The sequence below is a fragment of the Aptenodytes patagonicus genome, chromosome 5 (assembly GCF_965638725.1).
Source record: "Aptenodytes patagonicus chromosome 5, bAptPat1.pri.cur, whole genome shotgun sequence".
Lineage (NCBI taxonomy): Eukaryota > Metazoa > Chordata > Aves > Sphenisciformes > Spheniscidae > Aptenodytes > Aptenodytes patagonicus.
Window position 1 is genome coordinate 25,361,502 of NC_134953.1, and position 9,646 is coordinate 25,371,147.

At 52.5% G+C, this 9,646-nt stretch overlaps 1 protein-coding gene across 1 annotated transcript; it reads right to left on the reverse strand.

Annotated features, from left to right (window-relative positions):
* Positions 1–870: 870 nt before the first annotated feature.
* On the reverse strand, positions 871–5,458 carry VAX1 (ventral anterior homeobox 1). The gene is made up of 3 exons (XM_076338131.1): positions 5,126–5,458; positions 3,206–3,393; positions 871–1,437 (listed from the first exon to the last, which is right to left on the reverse strand). Exons 1-3 carry the CDS (start codon positions 5,361–5,363, stop codon positions 901–903), a joined length of 963 nt encoding a protein of 320 aa, XP_076194246.1. The 5' UTR covers positions 5,364–5,458; the 3' UTR covers positions 871–900.
* Positions 5,459–9,646: the final 4,188 nt, after the last annotated feature.

Below are 9,646 nucleotides of genomic sequence, written 5' to 3' on the forward strand. Positions count from 1 at the left end.
CTGCAGATTTGCTTTTGCAGATAAGGTCCGCAGAACTGGCCCGTGGGAATGCAAAAAAAAAAAAGTAAAGAAAAAGGGGCGTTGTGTTATCTCGAAGGGAGAGACAGTTTTATTCAAAATCTCTGCAGCCACTGGTTTCTGTCTCCCCGCTTCGTGCGTGTATTTTCAAGGCAGTCCGTTCCGGCCCTTCCCACATTCAAGATTTATCGTGAAAAATAAAAGTTGCTGGGCGTTTTCCTGGCTGGTATTAAGGGCAAACGGCAAGGACGTTACCCAGGGACTGCAGTGCAGTGAGTGTGGGTGAAACGGGGGCCACACGTGGAGACTCCAAACCTTTGTGCTTAGGAGTCACTGAAGCCTAAGGGGACAAAAAAAACGGGCATCACCTGGCAGCTCCATCTTCCTCTCTCCGAAATCCTTCTTCCTCTCTTGGCATTGGCTAAAGCCATCCGAAAGAGCCCGGCCAAACCGCACCCCGTCCGCTCTCCCTCTCCGTCCCTTTCCTAACGGTGTCAAAGCAAACGAACAGACAAACACCACCACCACCACCCCCCCCCCCGGAACGGACAGACGGACCCCCGGGCCGGCGGGGCAGGGAGAGCCGCGGCGGCTGCCCCGCTCCCGCCGGGCTCCGGGGAGGCGCCCGCAGCCCCCTCGCCGCGCCCCGGCCCCGGCCGCCGCCTCGCCTCGCCCCGCGGGCGCCGGGCCCCCGCTCCGCCCCGGCCCCCGCTCCGCTCCGCCCCGGCCCGGCCCGCGGAGGGAACCGCGGCGCGGGGCTTGGAGGCGGCGGCGGCGGCGGCGGCGAGGGAGGGGGCTGCCGGCAGGCCGCCGCGCCGCCCGTCCCATAAATACCGCCACAAATAGAGACTATAAATATAAATACGGGGAAGTTACTTAGAGTCAGTCCAGTGCTTTTTTCTCAGCGCTTTCTTTATTGTTGGTCCGGGAGTAGGGCTCGAAGGCGGACGAGCTCAGGTAGCGGGCCGACAGTTCCTGCAAGTTGCCCGCCAGCGAGCCGGCCACGGCCAGGGGCGCGGAGGAGAGCCGCCCGGCCACCGAGCCCAGCAGCGCGGGCACCGGCAGCCCGAACAGCCCGTGCCCGGCGGCGGCCGCTCCGTGCAGCGCTGCCGGCGCGGGGGGGCCCGCCGCGCCGCTGGCCGCCGGCGGGTGCGGGGAGCCGCCGGCGGGAGCCGCCGCCGCCGCCGCGCTGCCGCTGCCCGCCGCCAGGCCGGGTCCGCGCAGCGCCGAGCCCAGGGCTCCGGAGGCGCAGGGCGGCAGGAGGCCGGGCAGCCCCGGCGGGGAGAGCAGCCGGCCTTGCTCCAGCAGCCGCAGGACGCTGCAGGTGGCGGCGGTCTCGGACACCACCGACCGCAGCTCGGAGTCCTTGCCCTGGTCCTTTTTCTGCTTGGTGCGCCGGTTCTGGAACCAGACCTTGACCTGCAGGCCGGGGAGAGAGGCAGGGTCAGCGGGGCGGGGAGGGACGGGCGCCCCCCGCCAGGTGCCCCGGGACGCCAGCACGGCTCCGCGGGGCGGAGGCGGGAAGGCTGCGGGGGAGAGCGGGAGGGCTCCAGCCAGGCGCTTGGTAACGGGGAGCGTTTTAAAAACGCACAAAGCGACACACACACACACACACGCCCCAACCTGGCTGCTCCCCGTTTCGGCGTGCGCCCGGGGGGGAGCAGAGGGGAATCCGGGAGCCCTTAGCTCTTTTTATCGCACTGAATCTTTAACCTTATACGTCTCACTTTATCCTATTCTGCTGTACGCCGGTAGTTCTCTGGGAGCCGGATCCAGCCCCTTCCACACCGCTTTATTCTAAGCCAGCTCAGCCGGAGCCCCGGCACGCCCGCGGGCCGGACCGCGGCCCCCAGGACCGCGCACCGCGACCCGGCGGCGGCAGCCGCCCCCTCGCCCCGCTCGCAGGGACCCCGCACGCTGCCACCGCCGCTGCTGTCCGCTCAGGTCCAGCTGCCTTTCCTGGGTGTGACAACAGCTCTGCGCTCCTTTCCCAATCTCCCGGCCTGGACAGTCTCTCTCCCCTCCCCACCCATTTTAAACAACGTGTAACTTTAAAAAGGAATCCTGGAAGCCCCTCCAAAAAAAACCCCAAAACAAAACAAAAAACACCCATGGCGGTTTCTGTAACCTACGAGCTATTGAACTTGTCATTCCTATCCGGCAGGGGAAAGAAAAAAGCTAATTAGCTTGTCAGGGGAATTTATTGTTGTATGATATTTTGCAGAAATGTGAAACCGGCTTTCAGAAGTTTGGTCTTTTGACATGCTTCCCCGTACCCTCGCATAGTTTTAACCCGCCTGACCGCCCACGGCCCACGGCCGCTCTGCCCTGCAGGATGGAGGGGCGATTCTCCCCCTCGAAAATACAAGGACTCAAAATACGGCCCAAACTTCAGTCCCGTCCCTGGATCTCTTGTACCCAGGAAAGAGCGCTCAGACCAAACGTCTCTAATCCAGCAGCTCCCAGGGGAAGGTGCCAACGTGCCCCCCCCCCCCCCGCCCCGGGGTTTTGCAGCTATTTTCCGCTTGCTACGGGCTGGGAGCGGCCCGGCCTCTCCTCACTTCTCCCCGGCCGCAGCAGCGCACCTCCGCGCTCGGGGGCAGCCGGCACCGCAGAGCCGGGGGCACCGAGCCCTGGCGGGGCCAGGGCGGCTCCCCGCCCTGGAAGGGTTTGGCTTCGTGGCCAAGCTCCCGCGGACCCCTCGGGCCGGGTCGCCTCGCTGTGTGCAGACCCACGCGGCCGCGTGAGAGCCCACGGGGGCTGTGTGAGGGGACACGCAGGGCCGCGGGACCCCCTTCTCCAGCAGCCCCCCTCCGGGGCTCCCCCTTTCCTGGCCGCACATAGTTATAGGTCCCTCGCCGGGACGCCCCAGCCACGCACCCCCCCGCTCCATTCCGGGGGCAGGCAGCGGGCCCCCCCGACCGGACACGCGTGGGCACCTCGGGGGCGGCCTCTGCCGCTCCAGCGGGCCCGCGCCCCGGCCCGACAGCTCCCGGGGCCTGCGCGGTGGCGCGCAAGAGGCGCGCAGGGCCGCCGGGCCGGCCCACCCGTGGGGCCCGGCGCACAGCGGAGATGCCCGGGCCAGGAGGGGGGGTCCCGCGGAGGAAGCCGGGGGCCGGCGCAGGGCAGGGCAGGGCAGGGCCGGGCAGGGCAGGGCAGCCGGGGCTCCCCGTCCCTCTGGGGCTACCTGAGTCTCGGAGAGATTGAGCTGGCGGGCGAGCTCGGTGCGCTCCCGCCCCACGACGTACTGGCAGCGCTGGAACTCCATCTCCAGGCGATAGAGCTGCTCGGCCGTGAAGGAGGTGCGGGTCCGCTTGGGACGGTCCAGATCAAGCCCCTTAGGCAGAATAATCTCTCTGATTGAACCTTTGGCATCTGGCAAAGAAAGGCGCAGTCAGCTTTACACCCAGGCAACCCTCCTATCTTTTTTTTTTTTTTTTTTTTTTAATTTTTCCGAGGGAAGGAGCCGCCACCAGCGTCTTCAAGACCGAGACCCGAGTCAGGATGGAGCAGGGTCCCTGAGACTGCGGCACTGCACCTGGCCACTACACCCAAGGAAGGGAAAAAAAAAAAAACAAAACAACAGAGAAGGAAGGAAGGGGCAGTGGGGGCCCAGGGCTCTGGAAATAATCCCCTCAGCCCATTTAAAAATTGGCTTGAATATGTTGCACTGACAGTACGACACTGCGGCATCACCCACGGCCCCTCTGGGAGGCTGGGGAGAGATCCTCCAGGCCGGGCTTTGTGCCTGGAGTGCAGGGCTACTCTTTGTTCCCCCCGGGCTCCTGAGTACGGCTTGCTGGAAGCCGCCGCACACATCCAGCTGCCCCCCAAAATATAAAACCTACTTTTTTTTTTTTTTCGAACAAGTTTCCCATGCGAAAAAAAGCAGGCGGGAGCTTTCAGGGCATAGGCAGCGCTGCCCCCGAGCTGGCTGACTGCCCACCGTGAATCTGGGGACACCTCCAACTCACCCAGCATCCCGGGGAAAGCATCGCCGCCGCCGCCGCTGCTTTGGGGTTTTGGCAAACAGGAGAAGAAGGGGGGGGGGGGGGGGGGGGAACCAAGGCACCAGACAGCCTGCAGAAACCTCACTTTTCTGGTAGCCCCGACCGAAAGAAAGCGGGACAAATCTTATTAACACCACTGTCGAGCTAGAGCCAGATTCATGTTACATTAAAGCCTTCCCAACTTTGCTTTCCGTCATTTTACCTCTTCGGTACGTTTTAAATCAGAGACAACCACATCATTTTAATCTGACCTCTCTCTGGGTCAATCGGTCGCGCAAGGATTAATTATTGTTTACAAGGCCTGCTTCGCACTAATTTTGTTCCGATTCTGTTCTTTCCCTCCTCCCCAAAAAGCACCTTAATAAAACTGAAATTACTTCGGGTAATTTTTTTTTTTTTTTGAGGGGGTAGGAATAGAATGATTTAATTAGTTTAGCTTGGGAGGGAGACGAAGGTTAAGGAAAATAAACGTATAACTATTAAAAAAAAATTAAAAGCCCATCGTCATCCCTCCGTTGATTTTAAGGCTGACGGTTATTTAAAAATAGCCCTTTCTGCTGGGATGCCGGGCGCGGGGAGAGGGGGGACAGCGGGAACGCCCGCCCTCCGCGGAGGACCTTCCTGCCCGCTCCGACAGCCGGGCGGGAACCGCAGCCCCGCGCCATTGTACGCGGCAGCGGCTGCTGGCGGGCGGGATGCGCGGGCGCGGAAGGAGCGCGCCCGGCCGGCGGGGCAGAGCCGCGGCCCCTCCGAGGGAGCGCTGGCCCCGGCGGGCTCCCTGCGGGCACGGGCACCCCGGGAAAGCTGCAAAGCAGGGGAAAAAAGCGGGGCTGGCCCGGTGCGGGGCAAAGCCGGGGAGGAACCACCGCGGCTTAACTTTCCCCCGAGCCGCTGGCGGAAATTCATCGAAATAAAGCCGGGCTGGAGCGGGGCTGCAGGGCACAACCCGGCCGGGATGTGGGATCTCTCGCCCGGAGCCGTAGGAAGGCCTTTCAACCCAGGGACGGACCAAAGGCAAAGCAACAAAATAAACAAATCTCCCGGGCGTGAAGGGAGCTCACCTTCCCCCACCCTCGCGAAATACCTCACACTCATACCTCTAACTAGGATCCTCCTGCAATAGTCCGGATCAGCCGAACTAGATTTACTTTTATTACAATCTTCCGCAGCTGCAGAGGCAGAAAAAGTCCCTTGCTGATCCTTCAAAAAAGAAGTAGAAATATTTCCTTCAGACCCTTTGCTTTCCTTGCCCTCTTTATGTCCGTTCTTCGAGACCCGGTTAGCTTCAGTCTCTGAACTGCATCTAACGTCCATTTTGTCTTGTTTCCCAAACATGTAGTGCAATAAAAACGAAAACAAAAAACCACAACAAAAATATAGAAGAGTAGAAGAAGAAGACGAAGTCTGTGCTGGATATTGCACGGCTTAGGGTCAGATCGGTGGGGATCTGTAAAGCACCTTGCGTAAGGAAGGTCGGGTTTTATCCCACTGGAAAAGCAGCGGCTTCCTCAGTCCCAGCGTCCTAATGTGACTGTCCAGCTTCCCAGAGCGCCCAGTGATCAGGTACTCAACAGTACAACTCTAAAATGATTTAATGTCTGCCTTATTACAGAGACATGTAGTTGTTAGACACACAGAGGGACGCGCACTCGCTGTTTCAATTGATTACGGGTAATTTTGCAGCCTCCACATTTAGGTTACCTCATGAATACACTAAATTGTTTGGATAATATATCAGATCGTAATGGATGGTTTGTGTGCTTGTCCCCAATCAAGTAGAGTTTAGCCAGTGAATAAACTGAAATGATTGGTCTTGCTTTCAGGAAACACACAATCAAAAGACTGAGACTTCCAGAAAAAAAAAAAAAAAAAAAAAAAAAGAGAGGAAAAAAAGGGGGGGGGAGAGGGGAAAAAAAAAACTTTTGACAAGATTCACCCTGAATTGTTAGCACCATTAGCAGCCATTATTAACTTTCTTCAGTATGCCTTTGACCTCCCGATTATATAGTGGCTTTCTCCAAAGCACGCCAAATAAATCTGAATAAAGCTGCTAGGAAGGGCTGGAAAAATGCAGTTGTAGCAGGGTGAAAAAAAAAAAAGCCCCCTGAATTCTAAACAAACAAACAGAACCCCAGCACGCACACACACAAAAAGTTCTTCCTTCAAGCAGATCTCTCCAAGGAAGCAGGTTATCTTGGCCAGCAGAAATCCTCCTTAACACATCTCCCCACAGACAGCCATCTTAAACTCCTACCTCTCCTTATTTCAGTCCCGATACTTGCTTTTTGTGCTTCTCCCTCTGTGTGTGTGTGTATGTGTGCGTGCATGTGTGTGTGCTAATTCTGCACCTTCGCAAACACTGAACCTATTCGCAGAGCCTGCTCACTGAAAAAAAAAAAAGCAAAAAAAAAAAAGCCAGCTTTGTGTGCAGTGGATCCGGGAGGGGGAGAAACGGAGAGGGGGAGAAAGAGGGAGAGAGGGAGGGAGGGAGAGAGGGAGAGAGATAGCCCGTGAAAAATCTCAACTGCGTGATCCACTAAAGGAGAAAAAAGTTTTACTCTAGCTATTTCATTGTCTCTGCTACAATATCTTTGAGAACCGCAACAGCCAGTAATCCAATAAGACCATTGATTAGGCTACAATGATTCAATTCAAGCAAATGGCCTTGTGCAAAGAGCATGCTCCAGTCCTTCTTGTCACCTTGCAGGGCAGAAGCCCTCTTCATGCTGCTCTCCTTATTCATTCCTTTATGGGAAATGTAGAGCGAAAGGAGTGAAAGATGGCAATTATCTAATTGGACTATTAACAAACAATTCTCTGAGTGTGGCTGTCTGGCAGTGGTTCTTGGGCGAGGTGAAAGGCCACATGTTGCACTGGCCCCATTCACAAAGAGTTTAGGGGCCTGAGAGAGAGAGAAAGAATTTTCCCTGAGAATTTTTCATGCAAACACCAGAGTACCCATCAGGCGTGCTCCTCTCCGCCCCGTCCTCTGCCTGCCTGGGCCGCTGCCTGGGAATTTTACCCACCTGAAGCAGGCTGGGGGAGCCGTGCGTTTTACTGCAGATGATATCAGCGGGTAAAAGCAGAACGTGGTGCCCTTGCCAGGGCTGCTCAGCCCCACGGGTATCATCCTGCTTCCGCTGGAGGAATAACAGCCCTCGCCCCATGGGACCCAGTCTTTGTCCAAGGCAGTGTGAGAGAGTGAAGGATTCAGTGCTGGGGCCTAATCATCATAAATAGGAAATTCAGGGGAGACAAAAAAAGAAGGGGGGGGGAAAGAAGAGAAAGGAAGGGAAAAGAAAGGAAGGGAAAGCAAGGGAAAATAAGAGAAGGAAAGGAAAGGAAAGGAAAGGAAAGGAAAGGAAAGGAAAGGAAAGGAAAGGAAAGGAAAGGAAAGGAAAGGAAAGGAAAGGAAAGGAAAGGAAAGGAAAGGAAAGGAAAGGGGAAAGGAAAAAAGAAAAAAGAAAAAAGAAAAAAGAAAAAAGAAAAAAGAAAAAAGAAAAAAGAAAAGAAGAGAACGGAAAAGAAAAGAAAAGAAAAGAAAATGGAAAAGAAAAGAAAAGAAAAGAAAAGAAAAGAAAAGAAAAGAAAAGAAAAGAAAAGAAAAGAAAAGAAAAGAAAAGAAAAGAAAAGAAAAGAAAAGAAAAGAAAAGAAAAGAAAAGAAAAGAAAAGAAAAGAAAAGAAAGAGGAAAAAGAGAAAAAGACAAAGACAAAGAAAAAGGAAAAGACAAAGAAAAAGAAAAAGAAAAAAGAAAAAGAAAAAGAAAGAGAAAAGAGAAGACGGCAGTTCATAGATGCATTTCAATGAGTTGTCTTTAGTGGAAATCTTAAATCTTGGTCATTTTTCCACAAATCACAGAATAATTTCTTTTTATTGCCATTGTCTGAAAAGTCAGATTGAGATTGAGGAGGTGGCCCTAAGATTTTCATCAAGCCCTATTGTTTCAATTACATTTATACATGCAACTGGACGTAGAATGTCCTTATTATGGACCAGGTTTTATTTTTCCTTACGGCCAATGCATCTCAGCAATCTCTGGTCGTCTGTTGTTATTAGTTACTACTTGTATGGCAGTCATACCCAGGGGCCCAAATAAATCACAGCCCCGTTGTATCTTCATGCAGATATATAGAGAGGATGGAAGGAATTCATTTCCTCCATGAATTCGCAATGCTGTGCAAAGGCCTGTTGTGTGAAGGGATGCTTGTGAAATAGCACATTTAAGAGAGATTTGGTCCTTTCAGGGGAGGTGCAACAAGTGGATGCTGATTAGTGAGAACATTTTTCATGTAGCTGAAGTATAGGTTTGTGTTTAGCAGGTAAGCTTTGTTGTGTGATATACACAAACGTATACATGTGTATGTATGCATAGGCCAGGTAGCATCAACAGTCCTGGCTGGACATGTTTGTTTAATGCTAAATAAAACAAAGTTCTATTTCAAACATTTTTTACGTAACAGATATTTTTTAGACAGAGTAAGCATAATGATTCCCATAAAAGGTCTACTGGGAAATACAGGGAGCAATTATAATTATATTTGCATAGGTGTGTGGGAGTATGTATGACATTTCCCCCCATGTTTTTCGTTATGCTAATGTCTAGGCACAGGACGTATTAATAAACATGGAGCTATTGAACTCAATTACACTGCTTGAAGCAGAATATCTGGAGATTAAATATTGTATTTGTGTGATAATCTGGCTTTTTTTTTTTTCTTCCCCCAACAAGGACCTGATCCAAAGCTCAGTAACAGCCAGGGGAATTTTGTTCTACATGTGTAATATCCTAACAAATGCATTGCAAACCCCTTTTTGTCCACAGAAGTCAGTGCTATAAAAAGGCTTTCCCCTATTAAATCAGCTAAATTTGCTTTCACACATTATGAACACAGTACTGTTGAAGATCTGGAAATTCAAATAATGAGTCTAATCCTGCGGCAAAATTGTAGTGAGCAGACAAGTCTATCCACACACAGCTCAGTTACTTTAATTGAGGTCCGCTCATCTGCAACAATAGCAAAGTCCAGAACAGCGTTGCGAAATTCAAATTCTTACCATTTATAAAGTCAACATTTTCATTAGTCTAGCAGTCATTAAACTTCCTTTCAACTATTCTTATTTTTTTTTTCCCCCAATAGACTTAAAGCATTCTTGAATATTATGTTCTTTCAGGACATAATAAGTCCCCTTCTTACTGTCATAACTCCAGGGATTTCCGTAGCTTCAGCACGCTTATATCTACACTTATGTGCCACTGGATAAGCAGATTAGGCATTACGTCTTTTCCCTTCAAACAGTGCTTAAAAATGACTTGGCACACTCCACAGGTACTCCCTGGCTGTACCTTGCTACATAGAATATCTTGTTGCTTTTCAAATACAGTTTTATTAGTTCGTATTAGCATGTAGGAGGCTGAAAAATTTGTTTCTCATTGACCGCCACTATTTATATTCTTTTTATCTCTATTTGATGGGTAGGAAAGATACCCATTATTGCTACTACTTCCTAAACTCTTCTTCATCAAAGAAATATTTTTGTTCTGAACTCTCTTTAAGGCTTGCATGCCAAGCTGGTCATCACAGTCTGAGCATGGTGCTAAATTGCTACTGAGCTTCA

Excerpts from the sequence above, each read along its gene's own strand:
- VAX1 (XM_076338131.1), bottom strand. The coding sequence starts at position 5,363 with ATGTTTGGGAAACAAGACAAAATGGACGTTAGATGCAGTTCAGAGACT. Across the intron at positions 3,394-5,125 it reads CAGGAGGATCCTAGTTAGAG|ATGCCAAAGGTTCAATCAGA; the intron begins GTATGAGTGTGA and ends TTTCTTTGCCAG. Across the intron at positions 1,438-3,205 it reads TCAATCTCTCCGAGACTCAG|GTCAAGGTCTGGTTCCAGAA; the intron begins GTAGCCCCAGAG and ends CCCGGCCTGCAG.